Genomic DNA, 24,428 nt, shown 5'->3' with positions numbered 1-24,428 from the left:
AGGCAGCAACCGCGGAGCTTCCTGCAGCCGCAGAAAGTTCCCAGAGGTAGAGGTGGGTCTGATCTCCCCCGTGCTGCTGGGAGCGCCCTAGTCAGGGGCTTCTAGCTGCTAGTCCCGGCCGGCTGGCCTGGGAGGGACAAGACTTGCTCTTCCTCTGCACGGCTGCTCTTGGTGCTTCTCCTGCCTGCAGAAAGCTCTGCAATGCACCCCCCCCCCCTTACACACACATTCACTTCTTGCCCCCATCGCGCCGAAGGGGGAGGGATTACTGTACAGGGTGTACCCCCCCTTCCAGATGCAATTATTAGCTTGTTTCAATAAAATAACGAAAGGACATGTGAACTTGACAGGATTTATTGATTGACACTGTACAGCAGCAAATAACATACAGGGCTCAACTCCCTGATTGGTAGATACGGGCATCTGAGACAGTTTAGTATGGTAGTGATCTCAACTGGTAGCCTCAAACTTGAGAACCACAGCCTTAAGATGATTTAAAAAAAAAAAGTGTGTGGGGGGAAAATTCTGGTTTTGAATGTCAGCATGGAGCATACAGCAACTGTGTCTTTCTTCATTCCCTGTCTCTGTGCTTTAAACACCTGCCTGTGTTTAGACACTGCTCTCTCTGCATCCACGGAGTTTGTTGGAATTGTCAGACAGCGCCGAGCTAGCCTTGCAAGATGGGGGATTCTGCCTTCCACTGAGTTCCAAAACTGTAGCACAGGCAAACTACAGTCCACGTCTTTCACAATAGTTTTGTGAGTAGGCATCTCCAGCTTACAATTCTTATCAAAGCCAGGGATTGCATTAAGCAAGGTTAAATTCACCATCAACAGGTGCATTTGTGCATGGTCAAAAATACACACTGCTTTTAGGAACCCTGCTGCAAGTTGTTGAAACTTTGGAGCCGTTTTTGTTACATCACTTGACTCTTCCCCATAGCAGTAGTATTGTCTGAGTTTCTTTTCCATGCAAGAAACACTTGCTGAGCACTGGCATTTAACTCAGCATTGTCAGAGTGATTTTCGTTTGCCTGTGCTTTAGCCCAGAACAGTACATCCATTGCTTTGTTGTACGCTTGGTGGATTGTGACACGTTGAGATTCAAACCTAGTGATTAAGTTCATGAGTCCTATGGCATTCTTGGCAACGAACTGAACTTCCTCATTCAGCTGAGCATCATTTAGAAGGGTTGACAGTGCTGTTAAAACCTGCATTTTCGGTGTCAGTGTCAGCTCTTCTGAGACTAACTCAGAGGAGTACTTCAGGTGAGCTGTATGGTATTATACAGCCTGAAACCAGGAATTCCAACAAGTCCTTACTGGCTCTCGGGAAAGTGCAATTTTTTGTTCCCCAATTTCAGTCATTTCAGTCGTGTTTGCAATGTGCTGCCTGTATCAAAGTTTGCAGCTAGGGCAGTGTTTGAAGATCTTTTTAATGTAGCTGACCAGTTTCTCAGCTTTACCAAACTCGCATCTCCATAGCTCCCTGACAAGAGAAATTATATGTGCATTATATCTAATATGGACAGCATTTGGCATTAGACCTTGGAGAACCAATTAGAAAGATTTTGTCATGCAAGTTGCATTGTCGCTTATGAAAGCAGATACAGTGCGAACTTTGACAAAGTATTTTAAAACGGTTTTAATTATCGCTTGGGAAACTGTAGTTTAGTTCAAAGCATCCAAATAAATGCAGTCGGCAAGCATTGTTGTTAGCTTTCCTGTCAGTACATCTTCGGCCTTGTCAGAAATAAAATCAAACAGAACATGCAGTACCTAGTTGTCTTGCTTATCTGTGGACTCATCCAAAATAATTGCAAAAGACTCTCATGAGTTACTTTGAGATTTCATCTCCTCAAAATGTGTAGTAAAACCTTTGGATGGTAGTCCTGTCAGAGCTTATTCGCACTTTGTAAGTAACCGGCATTTTGTACGTTCCGTTGAATGAACTCACACAGCTTTGGGTGATCATGTTTATCCAATGGCATATTAGCACTTGCAAATGCATCCACAAGTTCCATTCTACCTAAATGTCAGGTCTCGGAGCTCTCTGTCACCTTCTTAAAAAGAGAAGAAATGTTTTTTAACTTTTCGTTTACCAGCAATGCATTATCTGCAGCCCTCTTTCTGCTTTGATGGGTTTCCGAGTCTGTGGTGCTGAACCATTGCCCGGCGTGTGTGATCCAACGAAACATTGCAGCTTGTACAAAACAGTTTGTCACCATCGGCATGTAGAATTTGGCTTCCAAATTCTTTCACAGGATCTGCTGCAGTAATCACCTTTGATGTTTTTGTTTTACTTTGGACAGTCAAATTACAGTAATTACACATGGCTTTTTGTAGGCAGTCAATAGAGATCACTACACTACAAAACCTCCCAAATGTCCATTTCTTCCAGTCAGTGAGTTGAGTCCTGTGTGTGATTTGCTGCTGTAAAGTGTCAATGTCCCCTCCCCAGGCAGCTGCAAAAGGAGGGGGGACAGGAAGCAAGTGGGGTGGAGGGGGTGCGGAACTCTCTGCAGCCGGGAGAGATACCCAGGAACAGCCTTGCAGGGAAAGAGCAAGTGCTGTCCTGCCCGGACTAGCAGCTAGGAGTCCCCTGCTGGGGCGCTCCCAGCAGCACAGAGAAGATCGGACCCAACGCTGTCCCAGAGCGTCCTGCAGCAGGGGGAGGCACCCGAGGTGGGTCTGGTCTTCCCACCTACCCTTCAGAGCAGCTGTGCAGGGGATGGCCAAGTCCTGTCCCTCCCCAGCCCAGCTGGAGCTAGGAACCCTGTTGGCTGGGGGATCTTAGCACCAGGGGGCGATTGGATTTCACGGGGAAGCGCTTATTTCACGGTCAGTGGCGCATTTTTTAAGGCCGTGAAATTGGTAGGGCCCTATCTATAGCTTTCCAGCTAATAATGAATGATCAACTGAGGTGATCATAAGTTGAAACATTTTAAAAATAATAGGAAGGTGGCATGTCACATAACGGTCTAGATCGAAGTTCATAATGTGTCAGATATTCTTAGTGTAACTGGAATGAAGGCTTGTAAAGGGGAAGCATTCGTTGTATTCTAATCCCCAAGAACTTCTTTCATGGAATTTGTTCTATGTTTTGGGAAGGATCTTTTAGAGATAATTCTTGTCTCCGCTAATAAACTCCAAATGAAATATCAAGCTAATCGTTAAGTCAGGATTTGTTCCCCTCTAGTCCTATAACTGGATTGAAAAAAAGCAAAAGAAGCTCTGCAGCACATTCACTCTTTCAGTCCAATTCTGCAAGAGGCTTAGCACGTTTTACTCCCCCTGAAATCAATGGGAGTGCTCAGCACTTTCCAGGGTTGGGCCTTACCTGAGATTTTTTTTTTAAGTACAAGACAGGTTGTTGGGTGATTAGTGTTCTGTTGCCACAGACTTGTTGTGTGATCTTGGACAAGTACGGAAGCTCACTTAGTTCCTTAATCACTTGCTTCGTTTCCCCCCATTAAAGTGTACCTATTTCACTGATTTTGTGAAGTTTGGTTAATATTTGTAAACCACTTTGGGAACCTAACATGGCACGTGCTATAGAAGTGTAAACTATTAACTGCATAAATCTTTCAGTTAAGATAAGTGGAGTTTGCTAAAGCGGTAAAAAAAGAAAAATAGAAGCATTGTCTTTTTATTTAATTACAGATTTTAAAAAAAAGCTCTGCACAAAACAAGAGGCAACCATAATAGGCCCTACTCCTATCAAGAGGTGGATTTATAGTCTATGCTCTCATTCTGTAGTAGCTTTTTGAACTAGTGTTTATAGTTGGATTCCTAATTCACTCAGTTTCTGAGCCGACTTTCATAATATCCAGGAATACTTGCACAAATTTAAGGAATACTTTGAACATCAGCCATTGATCTGAGAGCTCTCAGACCCTTGCTTTTAAAATTTTATATTTTATAGATGTGTTGTTGGAATGGAAAAACTTATTAAAGGCCAGCACTTGCCATACTCTGTCAAGGGTTAACTTTGATAGCCAGTGAATGATATTTGCCTCTTGTGACAAAGTTCCTCCTCTATCTTGGTGGGTCCTCCGCTTATTGGTGGATTTTCTTGCCTCAGAGATTCACCATGTGGGTTGGGGAACAGCCCAGAGACCTTCCCCTCTGGAAGAACCCACGGTCCAGGTCAATTGGGAGGTTTGGGGGGAACCCGGGCCCGCCCTCTACTCCGGGTTCCAGCCCAGGGCCCTGTGGACTGCAGCTGTCTATAGTGCCTCCTGTAACTGCTGCATGACAGCTACAACTCCCTGGGCTACTTCCCCCTGGCCTCCTCCAAACACCTTCCTTATTCTCACCACAGGACCTTCCTCCTGGTGTCTGATAACACTTGTGCTCCTCAGTCCTCCAGCAGCACACCCTCTCACTCTCAGCTCCTTGCGCCTCTTGCTCCCAGCTCCTCACACTCGCACCACAAACTGAAGTGAGCTCCTTTTAAAACCCAGGTGCCCTGATTAGCCTGCCTTAATTGATTCTAGCAGCTTCTTAATTGGCTCCAGGTGTCCTAATTAGCCTGCCTGCCTTAACTGGTTCTAGCAGGTTCCTGATTACTCTAGTGCAGCCCCTGCTCTGGTCACTCAGGGAACAGAAAACTACTCATCCAGTGACCAGTATATTTGCCCTCTACCAGACTCCTGTACCCCACTGGTCTGGGTCTGTCACACTCTGTATTTATAACTTTTAATATGTTTCTGCAAATCATTGACCAGCTGATACCAGTTTACCTGCAGATTGGTCCATTTCATTTTACAAGTATTTAATCAAAACTTAGATGACCATTGAATTTCAGTTTATGGCAAATGAAACACAAACCATGTTGATGTGCGTTTTCTTTCATCTTAAAACTTACTGCGATAGTTATACCATAGAATTGCCCATGTTCATTCCTTCTAGAAGCCGTCAATAAGCTGAACTCATTTGTTACAGAACTGTCTTGTGTCTTATTTTTAAAATCAGAGTGCAGAAGGCCATTGTAGAGGAGGCTTCTGTATTAAGTGCTGCAGGTACTCAGACAGACCTCAAGGCCATCAGCAAAGTGAAGAAAAAAGCTAGAAGGATTCTCCAAGAAATGGTAGCAAACGTCTCACCTGCTTTGATCAGGTAATAAAAATACTTCACCAAACTATGGTTATGCTTGCCTAGCATCAGGGGAAGGATCCCCAGTCTTTGCCTTTGTACATGAGCACAGCCTAAAGATTCCTATTTTAATGCTGACCCTAATGCCACCCCAAAACACGAGGGTTTATAGGTTTTAGCCTTAAAAATGAAGCGTAATCATACTCTCATATTTGAACACAAAGAATCTGTGGGCTTTCCAAGTTACAAATAATATGATAAAATTAAATAAATATACTTTTTTCTGAATTAAGCTGCTTGCCATCAGCCCAAAGGTACCCTCTATTGTTTTTGCCTAAATCAGCTTAAGCATCTTGCTGCAGTAACTTAAGCTGATCACTAGAGATGTTAGGAAGGAATTCTCCCTGATTATGCCCGCAACAACTCCACTGACCAGCTGGTGTTGCAAACTCTACATCTCTATGTGACAGTATTGGTTATAAAAGCAATACAACAGGAAGGCCACTTTGAATGAAACTTAAACTTCTCTTGGGTTTAACATTTTTCACCCTTAGGTTGACTGGTTGGGTGTTACTGAAATTATTCAACAGCTTCTTTTGGAACATTCAGATCCACAAAGGCCAATTGGAGATGGTCAAAGCAGCCACCAAGGTAAGAAAATTACATAAACTTTTAAAACATGGGGAAACTTCTGATGTTACTTTCACTGGTGTAAATCAGGAGTGACTCCATTGAAGTCAGTGAAGTTATACCAGTCTAAATGAGATCAGAATCAGTCCCCAGTTCAGAGCCTATGCTGTCCAGTTCTGTGAACATACCATTCAGCAGACCCATCTTTATTAGATAATCCTAGATATTCTAGATATTGTGCTCTTTCCGCTGTGTGTTCCCAGCACCCTAAAAGACCAAGCCAAGTTCTGGTTTTGTCTCAAGTTTCAGGATCATTTTTGAGTGTAATGTCTGATGTGACCCACTGTTAACACGGCTACCCCTCTGATACTTGACACCACTGTAGAATGTTTTTGTTCTCTCTCTCTCTCCTCCCCCCCATGCTGATACATGCTGCAGGCTAATAAATTACTAAACTTTTAAAAACTACTTATACATACATTTAGACTTCAAGGAATAACCTGGTCTTCATACTTGTCTGCAAAGTGCCTCACGTACTGCTTGTTTATTTATTTAAATGTATTATAAGCATCCTTTCAAGTTCTACCAGTCTCCTTACTCCTCCCATTTCTCAATATCAATATCCTGAAATTCTACACATTTCATGCAGAATTTACCACAGAAAGGTGCTGTATGACCCATACACTATCAAGTAATAAATAATTGCACTGAAATGAGAGAGAGGCACCATTGATTTCTAAGGAACTTTACTGAGAGTATTTGGAGACATTGTGCAACATTGGATAGATAGTATGCAGTGACAATAAAATTGCAGCTTTTTCCTTATGCAATCATTTACCCTGTTAGCATTTTGGAGTACAATGCCTGGGAAAACTGCTATAGATAAAGTTAAGTTACCTTTTTACAAAACAAGTCAACAACCTGTTTACAGTGACAGTGGAAAATTTTGGCACATCTCAAATAATTGTCTTATACTTGCATTGATACTGTAAGTCTGAAGAACCTGCTAATGTCATTCTACTGCTCCCTGCAGTGCCTACAGTTCAAACATTGCTAGTGCAATTGCCTAGTTTGTTCTCACTGTCAAAGCAAAAAAGTGGAAAAGTGTAAACTAAAATTCCTTCAGTTTTACTAATCTAAGGTGTTACTCGGTAAAGAAAATTTAGAAGACAAAATTCTTCTTCGAGAGGTGTCCCTGTGGGTGCTCCACTCCAGGTGTAGGGGTGACCCTGCGCCTTCGCTCGGAGAGTTTTACAGCAGTGCCCGTATGGGTCGTGCACGCGCGGTGCCTGCCTCACGCGCCGTTGTCTGTTGAAGTGTCGTGTGCGCGACCCGGACTCCTCCGGCCTCAGACAGAATGCCGCAGTCCCGTTCATATCTAGTTTTTAGTCAGATCAGTAAATAGTTATTTAGTGTTAGCCAGTTTATAACATTGGTATTTTAGTGCCAAGTTTCGTTTTTTTTTTTTAATTCCCCTCTGTGTGCGCCCCCCCTCCCCCCCCACATTTTTTTTTCTTTCAGCCCATAGTTAGATACTAGCCACTGTTATGCCAGGCTCACCGGGTGTACCTCGTAGAGAGGCAATGCCAGTGTCAGATAGACACTCACAATGTGTCCGCTATCTGGGTGAATCTCATGTTCCCTGGAAGTGTGCCCATTGCAGCAAACTTAAAGCTAGGGCACGAAGAGACAGGGACCTGGGGCTGAAACTCCTACTCATGGAGAAGTTCCTGAGACCGGCCTCCGACCCAGGACAACAGCCCCCTGGGTCACCGGCTCCTTCACTACCTAGCTCCCCAAAATAGATGGAACCAGCAAAAAACCACCTTCTACATTGTCTCATAGAGCGCAGACCAGTAAAAAACGGTCACCAATGAGATCGCTCTCATCAGTGCTGACTGTGCCGCGCCTCAGCACATATGATACTCCAGGCACTTCTGGCACTGTCCGCAAGATGACTTCCGCCGGCACCTCCGCCCCGGTACCGAGGCTAATGGCTCCAAGTTGTCAGCCTCCACCACAGCACCGCCGGCGCCTCTGACGGCGACGGCACCAGTGACCACTCCTGCCTTGGCGCTGCAACCTAAAACCTCCAGAACCACAGCGCTAACATCAGCATAACTGGCACCCACGCAGCCCTCCGTACCGACAGTGCAGATAACACTTCTCACGGCACCACACCATCGGTGCCATGCCATTTTCTGTATCATAGGGATTTGCTTGTCTCATTCACTCCACAGACTCCTCTCTTCGGTACCGACGTTTCCCCGAGACCATCAGTTCCACATCAGCACCTATCTCCAATTCCATTGTGATTCTCCAGTAATGAGGGCGACGAGGCTGAAGGGGTATTCTCCCCTCACCACTCTTCCCTTGTCAGAACACCCATGACTGCTACACCACCCAGGTCTCGATCATTCTATGACCGTGACATGCCTCCCTGGTATGGACACCAAGGGATGGGACCTCCCATGCCCTATCCAGGCCACTGGTCTTATTGGAGCCCTTGGTGGTCATATAGAAGACGCCACAGCAGAGACCCTAGCCCCCTCATAGGGAAGCATCTAAATCCCCGCCTCCACCTTCCTACAGGGCAGAGGAGGACATACAGGGGGACCCCATGGCAGAGCAGGCAGTAGATACTACCCCGGACACCTTGCCACCCACTAATTCCTCCTCTTCTCCTGATGAAGCTATAATGCCTCCACCACCTATAACAGCGGATGATTTTTCCCAGTTTCAGGATCTGTTTAAAAGAGTGGCCGACGAACTTAAGATCGCCTTTGAGGAAGTGTCGGAAACTCAGCATGAGTTAACCAACATCTTACAAACTTCCTCCTCCTCTAAGATAGCACTGCCCATTAACGCTGCTATCATGGACCTGGCAAAAACAGTTTGGCAAACACTAGTCACAATCCTACCTACCTGTAAAAGGGCTGATCGAAAATACTACATCCCATCTAAGGGATCCGAATTTTTATTTACACATCCAATTCCTAATTCGCTGGTGGTAGAGGCGGCCAACCAAAGGGGCAAGCAACAACATTTCAGATCTACCCCTTCGGATAAGGACAGCAAGAGGCTAGACCTCTTCGGACAAAAAGTCTATGCTTCCGCTACGCTCCAATTCAGAGTGTCTAATAATTCGGCCCTACTGGCCAAGTATGACCATAAGAACTATGCTAAGTTTAACGGTTTTATTGATGACATTCCGGCGGCAAAGAGACAACAGTTCAAATCATTAGTCTCCGAAGGTCAAACCATCGCTCTCATGGTGCTGCAAGCTTCACTAGATGCTGCTGACACTGCAGCCAGATCCACAACCATAGTCATGCGAAGGGTGTCGCGGTTCATATCTTCCACATTCCCCCGCGAAATACAGAATACAGTGGAGGACCTCCCATTCGATGGAGAGAAGCTGCTCGCTGCTAAGACCAACGAGGTTCTTCACACTATGAAGGACTCGCGAGCCACACTCTGGTCCCATGGCATCCTTACCCCTGCTACAAGGAGAAGATAGTACAGGTATCAACCATACCAATTCCCCAGATATGCTTCTTATACTCAGCAGAGACCATACAAGCAGCAACAACAACAGATGCAAAGACAAAAGCCACAACGTCATCGCCCACTACCAGCAATGGTGTCTCAGCCTCCTTCCTCCAATAAACAAATTTGAAGCTTTGGTTGAGGGCCTAGAAGACCTCTCGCCGGTTCCAACGCATGGTACTATCATCCAACTCTTTGGAGACTGTTTATGCCCCTTCTACATCAAGTGGGCAGCTATTACCACCAACAAATGGGTCCTAGAAGTCATCCACTTGGGCTATACATCCCTTTCCTTTCCATACCGCCACCCCCACCCCTTCAGGGACTCCTCTCACGAACTACTGTTGCGCCAAGAGGTAGAACATTTCCTCCAATTGGGGGCAGTGGAGTTGGTCCCCAAACAACACAAGGGAAAAGGATTTTACTCCCACTACTTCTTAACCCAAAAGAAAAGCGGCGATGATGATCCATCCTCGACCTCAGGCGACTAAACAAGCCCATAAGGAAGCAAAGATTTTGGATGGTCACTCTAACAACTATAATACCAGCGCTGGAACAGGGGGACTGGTTTTCAGCCCTCGACCTCCAAGATGCCTATTTTCATGTGGTGATATACCCCGCTCACAGGCGGTTTCTCAGATTTACGTTAGGCATGGACCACTAACTATACAAGGTGCTACCCTTCGGCCTGTCAACAGCACCCCGTGTCTTTTCCAAGATCTTCACAGTGGCAACAGTGCATATGAGGAAGCAAGGAGTAATTATATTCCCTTACCTGGACGATTCTCTTCAAGGCGCACACTCGATTGGAAGCCGTTCGCTCCACGCAAATGGCAATAAGCTGTTTCCACAGCCTCGGCCTACAAATAAACACACAGAAATCAACGATAGAATCTACCCAACAGTTGGTATTCTTCGGTGCCTATCTTGACTCCACAACAGCGAGGGCGCCTTTCTCGACTCCACAACAGCGATGGATCGCTCCTGCGGGATAGATTCAACTCCATACAAACAATCATAGCCACAGGGCGCAGCAGCCCACAAACCACAGCCCACGAATGCATACAACTTTTGGGCCAAATGGCAGCGTGCACATTTGTGATCAGACATGCATGTTTGCACATGTGCTGCCTGCAGGGATGGCTGTCAACAGTGTACAAACCAAACAAGCACAACATGAACATCCTCTTAACAATGCCTCACAAGATCAAGGAATCATTAATCTGGTGGACTCACCCACACAACCAGCACAGGACGTTTTCACAGGACCCCCTGTCACAATTGCTCACGACAGATGCCTTCCTCGTCTGGTGGGGAGCACACATGCAACATCGCACAGCTCAGGGGCTATGGTCCACAATAGAGACCGGGTTACACATAAATCTCCTGGAACTTCGCGCTGTGTGCAATGCCTGCCTCCACTTCCTACCATTCATACAAAACCAACACGTACGAGTGATGACCGACAACATCGCTTGTATGTTTTATATAAACAGGCAGGGGGGAGCCAGATCCCATTCACTCTGCACTGAGGCTATCAAGCTCTGGAATCTATGCATCCGTTACAACATCCACATTTCCGCTGCATATCTACCTGGCTGCCAGAACACCATGACAGACGAATTCAGCATACAGTTTCCTCAGGACCATGAATGGGAACTGAGCAACCCAGTACTTCAACATGTATTCCAACAGTGAGGTCACCCACGTATAGACTTTTTTGCCACAGCCAGCAACAGCAAATGTCCCCTATTCTGTTCCAGAGCGGCCCTGGGGAAACACTCTTGGGGAGACGTGTTCTTAATCAACTGGATCGCAGACCTCTATATGCATTTCTACTGATACCACTGCTCCCCAGGGTTATACAGAAAATAAGGACCGACAGAGCCAGAGTCATCCTAATAGCCCAGGGGTGGGCAAGCTACGGCCCTGGAGCCTCATCCGGCCTTTCAGACATTTTAATCTGGCACTCGAGCTCTCGCTGGGGAGTGGGGTCTGGGGCTTGCCCCGCTCCTGTGCTCCAGCTGGGAAGCTGGGTTGGGGGCTTGCCCTGCTCTGCATGTGCCATGGCTCTACTTGGATCCCGGAAGCAGCGGCATGTCCCCCCTCCGGCTCCTATGTGTAGGGAAAACCAAGGGTTCCCCTGCCTCAAGCGCTGCCCCCACAGCTCCCATTGGCCAGGAACCACGGCCAATGGGAGCTGCAGGGGCAGTGCCTGCGGACGGGGCAGGGCGCAGAGCCGCCTGGCTGCGCCTCTGCATAGGAGCCAGAGGGGGGACATGCTGCTGCTTCCGGGAGCTGCTTGGGGTAAGTGCCGCTCAGAGCCTGCACACCTGACTCCCTTCGGCGCCCCAACCCCCTGCTCCAGCCCTGATCCCCCTCCTGCTTTCCAAACCCCTTGGTCCCAGCCTGGAGCACCCTCCTGCACCCCCAACCCCTCATCCCAACCCCACCCCCAGCCGGAGCCCTCACCCCCTCCTGCACCCCAACCCCCAATTTCATGAGCATTCATGGCCCGCCATACAATTTCCATACCCAGATGTGGCCCTCGGGCCAAAAAGTTTGCCCACCCTGCAATAGCCTCTACATGGCTGAGACAGTGTTCTTGTCTTTAACACTCAGATGCCCAACTCCCAATGGGGTCTAAACCCCAAATAAATCCGTTTTACCCTGTATAAATCTTATACAGGGTAAACTCATAAATTGTTCGCCCTCTATAACACTGATAGAGAGGTATGCACAGCTGTTTGCCCCCCCCTCCCCCCAGGTATTAATACATACTCTGAGTTAATTAACAAGTAAAAAGTGATTTTATTAAATACAGAAAGTAGGATTTAAGTGGTTCCAAGTAGTAGCAGACAGAACAAAGTGAATTACCAAGTAAATTAAATAAAACATGCAAATCCAAGCCTAATACAGTAATACAACTGAGTACAGATAAAATCTCACCCTGAGAGATGTTTCAATAAGTTTCTTTCACAGACCGGATGCCTTCCTAGTCTGGACACAGTCCTTTCCCCTGGTACAGCCCTTGTTCCAGTTTAGGTGGTAGCAAGGGGATTCCTCATGATGGCTGCCTCCTCTGTTGTCTTCCACCCATTTATACATTTTTTGCATAAGGCGGGAATCCTTCGTCCCTCTGGGTTCCCACCCTTCCTTCTCAATGGAAAAGCACCAGGTTAAAGATGGATTCCAGTTCAGGTGAAGTGATCACATGTCACTGTAAGACTTCATTACCCACTTGGCAGCACACACACATACAGGAAGACTTACCAGTAAAACAGAGCCATCTAAAGACAATTGTCCTGGTTAATGGGAGTCATCAAGATTCCAAACCACCATTAATAGCCCACACTTTGCATAATTACAATAGGCCCTCAGAGTTATATTTCATATTTCTAGTTTCAGATATGAGTGATACATTTATACAAATAGGATGACCACACTCAGTAGATTATAAGCTTTGTAATGATACCTTACAAGAGACCTTTTGCATGAAGTATATTCCAGTTATATAATATTCACTCATTAGCATATTTTCATAAAATCATATAGAGTGAAACATTATACACCCATCCCAAATTCTTACCCAAGGTGCACTCGTCCTTCCACATTAATGAACCTCTGCAGCTCCCAACTTTCTTTCCCAAGCCACACGCAAATTCGTTCGAGGCGACCATGCACACTCTGGACGTTAGAAGGGCTTTGGCCTTTTATCTGGACAGAACTAAACCATTTCGGGCTACTCCTAAACTCTTCGTATCCATAGTGGAACGGTCCAAGGGAGCGCCCATATCCACACAGAGGCTCTCTAAATTGATATCCGGATGCATTCGACTATGCTATCAGCTAAAAGGCGCTCAGCTTCCAGCAACCATTTGGGTGCATTCCACGAGGTCCCTGTCGATGTCCATGGCGTTTCTAAACAATGTCCCATTGATAGACATTTGCAAGGCTGCCACCTGGGCATCCAAACACACTTTTGCCAAACATTATGCTATCTTGCAAGGCCCTAAAACAGAGACTCAGCTTGGCCGAGCGGTACTTTCTGCTGTTTTATTTCCTACTCCGAAGCCCCTACCATCCTAAAGGACACTGCTTTACAGTCACCTGGAATGGAGCACCCCCAGGGACACCTCTCGAAGAAGAGAAGGTTATTCACTTTGTGCAGTAACTGAGGTTCTTCAAGATGAGTGTCCCTGTGGGTGCTCCACTACACACCCTCTTCCCTCTACTTCGGAGCTGGGTACAGGCTTTGAGGTGGAGATGGAACTGAGAAGTGTGTGTCGCACAGGCGACCCTTCAACAGACAACAGTGCACAAGGTAGGCACCGTGCGTACACGACCCGTATGGGCACTGCTGTAAAACTCTCCGCGCAAAGGCGCAGAGATGCACCTATGGAGCACCCACAGGGACACTCATCTCGAAGAACCTCAGTTACTGCACAAGGTGAGTAATCTTCTCTTTGCTCCAGAGTATCCCATTAATTTTGTGTCATCTTTTTTTCTTCCCCCCCCCCCCAAATAGATGAATTTGCCTCTTATCTTCTTGCCTGTTCACAAATCTCACATCGACTATCTGCTCCTCACATTCGTTCTTTTCTGCCATAACATCAAAGCACCGTACATTGCTGCAGGGAATAACCTCAACATCCCCATCTTCAGGTAAGGATAATATGCTGAGCTAAACGTTAACTTGCTCTCAAAAATAAAGCCAAAGGGGCATATGCTCAGTTGGTGTATATTGTCATAGCTCCACACCAGCTGAGGATCTGCCCCAAATTGTTTAGGATTTGTGATAGTCGTCGTGGTCATACCTTGGAATTTACTTCGGTCCTATCTAGCTTTACTTTGGTCTTATTTGGTCTTATTCAAGAGAGAGTCTTGCAAAATCCTTTGGAGACATTCTTTGTTAAGGAAATTGGAAAAGGAAGAATATTGTGTTGAGACTTAGTTACTGAGTCGCTCTGAGGAAGGGGTGTATGAAGAAATCCTGATAAATGGGGGCTAGCACAAGTTTAAGAGCATTTGTTCCCATTCATCTGTGGAGACTCATTGGGATTTGGGGGAAATTGTGTATTCAGTTAGTGGCAGGCAACATAGAACTTTGAACACTGAGGTCTGTTTAAGTTAAATACTGCAGCCCTCATCTTTGTAAGTTATGTCAAGTGTTGAAAGATTGAGAACACTCACATAAGCTTTTGAAATTTGGCAGTAATGTGGGGACTAGAATTCTCCCAGAGCACTCCATCTATTTATCTTCGGTATTTATATGCCCCCCCCCTCACTATTAAATTTGAGCGCCATAGAATTTGTAGTGTATTTATCCTCCCAACATCCCTGTGAGGGAGGGCAGTGCTCTTAATCCCATTTTACAGGGTCACACAGGGAGTTTGGCAGAGCAGGGAATTGAACCTGGGTCCTAGACTAGTGCCCTGACCACTAGAACATTCTTCCTCTCTTTCATTTGAGGGAGAATGGCTGAGATATGCACATTGTTCTGCCTCATCTAATTATTTCCTGAAGCTGTTGGCTGGTTTATACATTCCACTCTTTTCATATTTGACTAAAATCAGTGAATAGAATCATTTGTTGATTTGTAGCACATTGATCCGCAAGCTGGGAGGCTTTTTCATTCGGAGGAGGTTGGATGAGAACCCTCACGGACGTAAAGATGTCCTTTATAGAGCTTTGCTGTATGTGGTATGTATCTTTTCTTAATTTGCAAATATAAAATTTGAATCGTCACAGAGACGGGAAAATGTAAGTTTGTTCTCTGTAACTTCATTAATTTGAACAGCATTGCCTGATGAGAAAGTTAAATTGTTTATTATCTTGATTTTAGCGTGTGTATGTGTGTTTTGTTACATTAGAGAGAAAATATAAATTCTGTGCCGAGTGAGGTCCTGCACCTATGAAGTGCATGAGAGTCGAGGGTGTTCAGCACCTGTCAGGATCAAATTTTCCCCCTGTGTGAGTCTCTAACGGGGATATGGGATTGCCCTCAGTGTAAATTGACACTAAAATTAGGCCTACTGGGACAGCTTCTGATTTCACTTCTACTAAGGTAAATCTAGAGCAGCAGTTCTCAATTTGTATTTGTTCATGTACTTAATTGGTATTTGAAGTACCACATGCACACTTCTTCTTCTTCTTTTTTTTTTTTGCACATTTGTTTTAGATCTCAGTAGGTTTAATTTAAGTATTTCTGGACTCTATGGTAAAATATATCCCTAAAGAAACCTAAAATGTTCAATTATAATTAGGGCTGGCATGAAAACAAGAATTCCATTTTGTGAAAAATGTTGAGGTTTTGCCATTTATTTATATTCTGATGTGGCATGAAATCAAGACAGTTCAAAAATTTGTAGTAAAAAAAGAGATCACTCTAGAATAGCCAGTAGCCCTACGGTTAGACCACACGTCTGGGATCTGGAAAACCTAGGTTCAAGTTCTTAGTCTAAAAGGCAGAGTGCCCTAATACTAGATTATGCTATTCTGGGGTGTCTCATACTGATCAGAAACTTCATGATGGAAAACCTTCCTGGTGAAAGTTGAATTGAAACGGCTGTGTTTCCATGAAAAGTTTTGGTGTTGTCAAATCAGCATTTTCCGTAAAAGGTTTAATCTAAAAGTTCCCAACCTGCTGTAATTATAACGTCCTTTGTAAACATTTCAAGTTTTTAAGACCGTGCATCAAAAAGAAACATAATGAGGCAGCCGTTATTTCTTTCATGTTAAACAATTAAATGTCATAAATGCTGTCTTGATATGCTGTGATATGCCATTAACTACACTCAGTGGATTGACTCTTTTTAATTTGTCTAATCTAAGTTTTAAATTCCTGCTAATTTTATCGGGATTATCATTGAACAGTAGCCAGAATTCACTTTGCTTCCTGTCTTACAAAATTTAAATCGAGAAAAATATGAAATATTTTGAGAAGCTCTGGGAGAGAATACGAGAAGTGCCATTACAAAGAAGGGTGCACGCGTGCCAAAGGGCAGAGGGCAGCTATAGAGAGATGTGGGGAGTCTTGGCTGGAATTGGAGAGGCTTCAGCCCCATGAAGCATCTTGCTCCTCAGCAGAATGCTGGGCACGCTGCACAGTGGCTCCCCCTGCTGAGAGGAGGCTCAAATTATAGCCAGCTGGCTGCTGTCCTGGTGAACAGCCAGGCAGCTCTCCTTAGTCCTGTAGCCAGGCGTTTATCCACTGCAGCTGGCCAACAATCCTTCCCCCTCTACCCCCTGCAGCAGCTTCCTGTGTGGGGGCCTTTTTATCTCACGCTCCCTGCAGCTGTAGGTTTTGCAGCGGCTCTGCACTCGTGTGTCTTTTCAGATGAGAGAAGCTCTGGCACTGTTATATGGAACTTTGCAAAATCTCCCCAGTAGTTCGAGCTGTGTGGTTTGGTGCAAGGCTAGGCCCAGCAAAAAGCTAGCCAGCTGGGCACCACCTGAGAGTACAGTTCGCACAGCATTCAACCCCCTGCTAAATAAAGCTCCTGTGATGACATGGTCGTACAGTGTTACTCATCGAAATTGCTGAACGTGTCCAGGAGAGTGTTTTGTTTCTCAGGCATTGTAGGATGTACTGCAGTGCATGGAATGACTCTTCATTTGAAACCAAAATATTTTTTAAAAAGAATTTTGGTGCATCATTTCCAGCAAGCTCTCATGCCACCCTGCCATACATGTACAAAAGTTTGGGAACTCCTGAGAGTAACCCTACTGACTTTGTTGAAATTTTGTTTATGTATGTGCTGATGTTGTGCTTGGCACTATTCAAGATACAAAAAGAAAGATGTACTTGCAATTTAGAAGATGGGCCATACTGGGAAATCCAGAGAAGCGAATAATTTAGGTGTCTAATTTAGTTGTGTAAAACACTAATTTCCTGTTATAATTCATGATTATTCATGCAGATTTGGATTGATCTTGGCTCCAGTTTTGTAAAGAGGATTCTATTGCTGATATGGAACAGTGCATTTCTATGTGGATATGTCTGTATCGTTAGTTTTTTTGTTTTTTCTTTTACTCACTATCCCTTTAGCACATAGAGGAGTTGCTTAGACAGCAGCAGTTCTTAGAGATATTCCTGGAAGGCACACGTTCTCGGAGTGGAAAAACATCCTGTGCCAGAGCAGGTCTCTTATCTGTGGTGGTAGATGCTCTCTTCACAAATGCCACCCCTGACATACTAATTATACCTGTGGGAATCTCCTATGATCGCATCATTGAAGGTCACTATAACAATGAACAGCTGGTAAGGAGCAACTGAAGACTTATTGTTTTGCCTAGGGGATTTTCTGTTTGTTAAGTAAAAATGTATCTAATTTTTGTGCTAGTACTGCTATGCCATGAGTGCTTAAACTTTTTGTGTCAGATTTAAAAATGCAAAGTAACATGAATCATGAAAGTCCTTGACCTAGAAAGCTATCTTGATATTTGAGTCTTGTATATCACTGGATACAAATTCATCACTTAACAAATACAAATAATAAAAAGCCATATGATTCCCTAGACTTTTGTCATGGCTCTACTCTTTGACTTTTAAAGCTGCATGTCAAAAGACTTGGATTTATTGTAACTGTGGTTATGCTTCCGTTAAATATCAATGAACTTTTAATTGCAAACGAACATTGGTTTTGCTTTTCAATGTTGTGCAGGGGAAGCCTAAGAAGAACGAAAGCCTTTGGAGCGTAGCCAGAGGAGTCTTCAGAATGCTGCGGAAGAATTACGGATGTGTCAGAGTAGACTTTGCACAACCATTTTCCTTAAAAGTAAGTTTCATATCCATAAAAACACTTATGAATTCTTAGCTGCTTTAAAATGCAGGAAACCACAACTAAACTGTTGGCACAGAAGTACAGTTTTCAGCCTATCAATGCAATGAAGCTGTTTTTCAAAAAAATCACTATTTGGTACCCCTGAGAAGATTCATAGGGTGACCATCCGTGGTGTGAGGTCCAGTACAGATTCGAGTGTTATAACAGAATGTCAGACCAGACTGGGTCATTGGACATAAAGCCAGTATCTATCTTGCAGGAGTGATCAATAATAGAGGAAAGTAAAAATTCCCAATGAGGCATCTGATCAACTGTGTATTGCTGTGCAAAAAAAATGGGGAAATATATTTCCTGTACAGTAGTTGACTGTCAAATAGTTTTTTATGTTTAGGTCTTATTCAGCGATATGTATTAAAATGTACAGAATTTCAGTTTGAAAAACAAAGCTAATTTTGGCATCCCAAACTTTGCCACTCAACCTGGGTTTATAGAAAGTAGACATGGTCAAATTAATTGGATATCTTTTTGCTGAGATTGAGTTTGATAATGGAAATAATGTTGATGTAATATACATATAGTACTGTAAGGCATTTGTGAGCATGCGGTGTAAGCTGAGTAGAGAGCTGTCTGTGAAAATTTACCCCTAATTATTTAAGTAGCTTTGCTTGAAGGTAAATGTTTTTGCCAAACCAGTCTATATAGAAACCAGAAGAACATAATGTCCTGAAGTCAGAGTAACTTAAGTGATAACCTTTAAAGACAGAAGTTTTAGTTATTTGTTAAAAGCATAGAATTCTTGAGGTCCAGTCATGTGCTGTACCTCCTGAGAAACACAGCACAGAAGATACAGCCAAGTGGATGGGGGGCAAAGGTGGTTTTTTTTCTAGACACCTTCCTGCTGCCTGGATTCTGGGAAGTCTAATTTACAGCAGTCTCCCCATCGTTGCCTGTAGTTTGTCACTGCCAGAATTTCTGTAGTGGTGTTCATCTGTGGAGATGGCCCTGTATGCTAGAGTCTGTGAGGAGGGCAGTATAAGACCGTTAATGTCATCCATATGCTGCTCCTCCACTGGGGACTTGATATTGCTCCCATTCAAATCAATGGAAAAACTCCCATTCACTTTAATGGTGCAAGATCTATCCCCAAGGCCGTTTCTGCCAAAGAGGTGCAAGGGAATCTTTCCCTTGTGTGTGTGGGTTTTTTTTTTAATTGCAGTATTTTCCCCAAACTCAGAATTCTATTCAGAGGGAAAGGTTCTCCTCTACCTGATGCCAACTCCAGACAGAACCACCAAAGCACCAGTGAAGAAACTGTAGTGATCTTTCCACTATCTCACCTTTATTTTTTTTGTATTTACTCTTTCATGGTTGCTTTTTTTTTTTTTTTTTTTTTGATTGGTACAAATAAGATAGCAAAATTAGCTGTTGGATGCTACAATTAATGGGAAAATGTACAAATAAGTATTATATTTACAGGAATACCTAGACAGCCAAAGTCAAAAACCTATGCCTGCCATGCTATCTTTGGAGCAAGCTCTGTTACCAGCTATACTTCCTTCACGGTAGGATGTTTTTCTGGAACCTTTTTGGTAGTATTTTTGGATTAATATATATTTCCAGTAGTGTCTGGTAGTTATGTCCTTACGAATAATGAAATTGTTTCCCATGTAACCCTTATGGAAAAATCCTATAAAATAGAACACAAACACAAAAATTTTACTCTAGGATTTTTAAACTATCCTATACAATTCTAATAAATTGAAGAATATATCCCTGCTGTAGAACTCCTGTTCAAATAAACTATAGGAATGCTATCATTCTCTGTTAAATTCTGTATAGTTATAGAATAATTTCAAGTGAACTTTATTGGTTTAAATAAATTTTAAATTCTGTAGGAGTGTTGTACAAGGAAAGAAAATGACACATTTTAAAACATATCTTTATTTAAATCTCCCACATAATTCAGATATTATTTCTAATTACTCTAAGATGAAAGGCGCACATTAATTCACTCACTAACGATTTCTGATTCAGCACAATACAGTGATTGACAGGGCTATTGTCAGTGAGCTCCTGTCTGTTAATTACTTTTGCTCAAAATGTGAAACTGTGTTGTGGAGATATTCCTGAATTTTAGACTATTTTATATTTAATTTGAGTAATTTGCATGGCTTGTCTAAGCCTGTGTGGTACTAATTGGTTCCTGTAAAGAGAAGTTGAGTAAGTCATTTGTCTTTAAAGCATTGTCATGCCATGTCATACCCTTGCTTTGATATGCAAAACAGCTGGACTGAAAACTCTATTCTAAAAAGGTTTGCATTATATGTTTTTTGTTGCTCGTATTCATTAAAGGAAAGGGTTGTGGGATATGTCTGATGTAATGGAGAAGTCTGAATAGCCAAAGAACAAAGTGAATACTCTGTGTTGCTTTTCTTAGAAGATCTAGGAATATGTGTTATAACATGAAGAAAGAGTCTGGAATATGTTGAGAAAAGTAGTTAATGAGAACTTTGTGGGACTTGTAATGCTTAAAGACGTTTTTGTATCCTTGTTAGAATGTCTGATTTTATTTGTGCATTATAGTTCATTTAATGTATGTAAATGATGATAATGTAGGTTAGAGTTTGACAAGACTTGGATGTTTTCACACCGTACGTTATTTTTATGCTATCTTCAGGCCTAATGATGTTGTGGATGAAGGTACGGAGGCTGCACTGGGTGATTCCTGGGATTTATCCAATGAGCCCTTTAGAAGACAGTTGATAGCCAACTTGGCTGAGCATATATTGTTCAGTAAGTATAGAATCAATCATATGTATTGACTGTATATCTTGGTCCTCTGACTGCATTAACTAATTTATCATTTGATAGCATTTTTACTAGGCTGAGGGTGATTTCTTTTCAGGTAAGAATTTTGTTTTCTTAAACACTTAAAATCTCATCCCTTTTTAAAGGAAATTGTCTCTCTATGGCATTCTTATTTCATTTGCTTTGATACATTTACGTTCTTTAGATCTGTATCCTGGGATGCTGCTGACTTGCTATAAGTATTTGAGTCAACTGTTGTGCATTTACATTCCTTTTGGCAATAAGTAGAAAATTGCCCCCAGAGGTAGAGCTGTTGAAATCACCATTTCTTTAAAGAATTACTTGAGTTTGTGTATCTGCTTATCCAGCCATTGTCCGGTTTTGTAGGTTCTATAATATGCAGCTTAGGCACCAGATCTGATATGTGAACAAAGATATAGCTATAAATAATGGTACGTAGTTATATATTTTAGCAAATGTTTGAGACAGACTTCTTCACTCATGCCTATTAATTAAAAACACTTTGGTCAGTTCATGTTTTACATTTCTAAAGTACTACAAAACATTGAGTAATCATCTCAGCACTTTCGCTAGCGAGGTATGTGTAATCACCCCATGTTACACGTGAAGAAAATGAGGTACTGAGAGTTGGGGTGACTTGCCAAAGGCCACATGGCAAGTTAGTGACAGGGTAGGTTGGAACTCTAGAGTTCCTGGCTTTTTGCTCTTTGATTAGTCCCTTAAGGTACACTACAGCTTGTTGAAAATGTAAAGCCCTATAGAAGTGTGTAAGGGCCAACTATAATTATTAGTTGATTCGTGCTACTGTCATTTTATGCCATATTAATGACTTGTTAAGCATTTCAGATGCTTAACAGGTCAGCATAGCTTTGTTTTGTTTGCTTCTAGCTGCTAACAAGTCATGTGCTGTGATGTCAACACACATAGTTGCCTGTTTACTGCTCTACCGACACAGGAAGGTAAGGCTATATTGCTGCTGAAATAGCCATATGCTACCTTCATGCAGAATTGGAAAAATTCCAGTGGTGAGAAAAGTGTGCACTTCAATATTACATTGAAATAATATTTGAATGAGATTTCAGCTAGCTTATTATAATAGGTGTTCCAGTTAATGGTGGGTACTTAAAGATATTGTGCTACTTTGCTTTCAGTTATCATTAAGCTTGGTAGAATTCAATTTTTATTTTTTCTTATCATTTTGACAGATACTATTGATGGTTTTTAAAAGCATTTTTAAGTTTTTTATCAAAATTTTCACAGTTGTGGAAAATTATGACGTGTGTTAATGGGGGAGGGGGGTAAGACTAATTATTTAATGACAGTAGATGCTGAGATTCAAAAAGGTAAAACATAACCATTAAAACACAAATTGTCAACATTACATGTCAAAATATACAAAATATCCTTAAATCAAACTCTAATAAGTTCTCAAGCAGCATTTTTCTTTCCTTGCCTATCCATAAATTTTGATTATCAATATAAATATTTTTGTCAGCTTGCATATGTATGAAATCTGTTTACCGACTTTTCCTGATAGAAATCAAGTCCTTCCAATCCTAGTTATCATTGGGGGAAAAAAAGTTTTTATTTTATTTTATTTTATTTTAGGAAAAGGTTCCTGTCATCCCATGTTAATTTCAGGACTTACTGGTGATTTTTAAAAGCAAAAATTTTGTTCCTTTTTATTGCTACTGGGTGGTTTTGTGTTTTGTTTTTTATCTCAGTTATTTCAAATCAGTTCTAGCAGGACAAATTGCTGACCTATTATGTTTAATTTCAAATAAAATTTTCAGTCATAATTTGTGATGGAATGATACTAATGTGTAACTGAATTTTAATGTGTGGCTCTTAAAGAAAGATACAAGTATTCATTGCTACACTCTCTTTTCCATTTTATTTAAAATCCCTCATCACCGCACCAATCCAGAGCTCTAGGTATATGTTCAGAAATTAAAATAAAACATACAAATTAGAAGAAATGGTCAAAATATAGACTCCCCCCCAAACTAGGGTACTATCACTTTCCAGTTCAATCCAATCATTCCCTTTTCCTATAGAGAGAATTTGGGAGAACAGATGTGCTTTGCAACAGGATCTGAAGCTCAGCAAATATGGCTTATGGTAAACTGAGAAGGGAAGCAAGTTCCAGAGTTGAGAAAATGTTCTTCCTCAAGCCTCTTATCAATTAAACAATAGGTCTGTTAGCAAAAATATCTCGGGTGATCATATAATACGATGGCAGGTGAAGGAGATGAGATTTCTAAGGGTACGTCTATACTTACCTCTGGGTCCGGCGGTAAGCAATCGATCTTCTGGGATCGATTTATCATGTCTTGTCTAGACGCGATAAATCGATCCCGGATCAATCCCGGAAGTGCTCGCCGTCGACGCCGGTACTCCTGCTCCGCGAGAGGAGTACGCGGAGTCGATGGGGGAGCCTGCCTGCTGCGTCTGGACCCGTGGTAAGTTCGAACTTAAGGTACTACGTTATTAACGTAGCTGAAGTTGCGTATCTTAGTTCGAAGTCGGGGGTTAGTGTGGACCAGGCCTAAAGTACACAGGTTCTGACCCTGCTAGGGCTTTATAGGCTGTGAGATGCACTATTAAGCAAACAAAGCAGTCACACCTTGGACTAGCTGTAGTTTCTGGGTGGTTTTAAGGTGTAGCCCCATGTAAAGCATTTTGCAGCTGTCCAGTTGGAGGTGGCACAGTCATGGATTACTTTGGCCAAGTCTGCTTTGGAAGAAAACATTTGTTCGTGTGATAAGTGGTGCTTTGGGTTATTACAAATTAATTATGCATTTGACTTATTTACTGTGTTTGGAGATTGCAAATAAGTTTAACTTGTCCTCTTAAAATTTTGTCTTGGGTTAGGGTTACATTATTTAATCTTGTGACTCTGCTTCTTCAGGGAATTGACCTTTCCAAGCTGGTGGAAGACTTCTTCTCTATGAAGGAGGAGGTCTTGGCCCGTGACTTTGACTTGGGATTTTCAGGAAATTCTGAAGATGTTGTCATGCATGCCATCCACCTGTTGGGGAACTGTGTAAATATCACAAACACCAGCCAAAACAATGAGTTCTTCATCACTCCCAGCACAACTATTCCCGCTGTCTTTGAACTCAACTTCTACAGCAATGGTGTACTGCACGTCTTCATCAAAGAGGCCATTATTGGTATGTACTAGTTTTTAGCAGGCGGAGATTTGTTTGTATGAAGACTTTATTTTCTTATTTTTATTTTTTTAACCCTTTCTCCCCCAAAAGGAATATATGAAGTAAAACCTGCACAGAAATAACCAATTTCCAAACAATTAAGTTATCTGGGGTCAGAAAATTATTCCACATGTCCTTTACCCCATATTCACCATTAAACAAATAGCTGAATGAATGCAGTGTTTGTTTTTTCCCCCCATTCTTCTTGGCAGTCTCCGTGTATTGGCCACTGCCAGAAACAGGGACCTAACTTTATGGACCAGTGATCTGATCCAGCATGGCAGATGTTCCTATCTTGAAAATTTTAATAAGATTTTGCTTTCA

General features: G+C 42.8%; 1 protein-coding gene across 1 annotated transcript in view; it reads left to right on the top strand.

The window, feature by feature from the left end:
- The window catches only part of GPAM (glycerol-3-phosphate acyltransferase, mitochondrial), a 48,931-nt gene that overhangs the window by 13,050 nt on the left and 11,453 nt on the right, over positions 1-24,428 (top strand). Inside the window, exons 6-15 of the mRNA XM_065408029.1 lie at positions 4,976-5,119; positions 5,650-5,746; positions 13,803-13,939; positions 14,878-14,977; positions 17,325-17,537; positions 17,941-18,054; positions 19,537-19,622; positions 20,738-20,853; positions 21,778-21,848; positions 23,801-24,065. Coding sequence (XP_065264101.1) covers positions 4,976-5,119; positions 5,650-5,746; positions 13,803-13,939; positions 14,878-14,977; positions 17,325-17,537; positions 17,941-18,054; positions 19,537-19,622; positions 20,738-20,853; positions 21,778-21,848; positions 23,801-24,065 — 1,343 coding nt within the window. The remainder of the gene's footprint in view (positions 1-4,975; positions 5,120-5,649; positions 5,747-13,802; positions 13,940-14,877; positions 14,978-17,324; positions 17,538-17,940; positions 18,055-19,536; positions 19,623-20,737; positions 20,854-21,777; positions 21,849-23,800; positions 24,066-24,428) is intronic.

The sequence above is a fragment of the Emys orbicularis genome, chromosome 7 (genome assembly GCF_028017835.1).
Source record: "Emys orbicularis isolate rEmyOrb1 chromosome 7, rEmyOrb1.hap1, whole genome shotgun sequence".
Lineage (NCBI taxonomy): Eukaryota > Metazoa > Chordata > Testudines > Emydidae > Emys > Emys orbicularis.
Note: the sequence above shows the minus strand (reverse complement) of the source record. Positions and strands in the feature narration are given on the sequence as shown.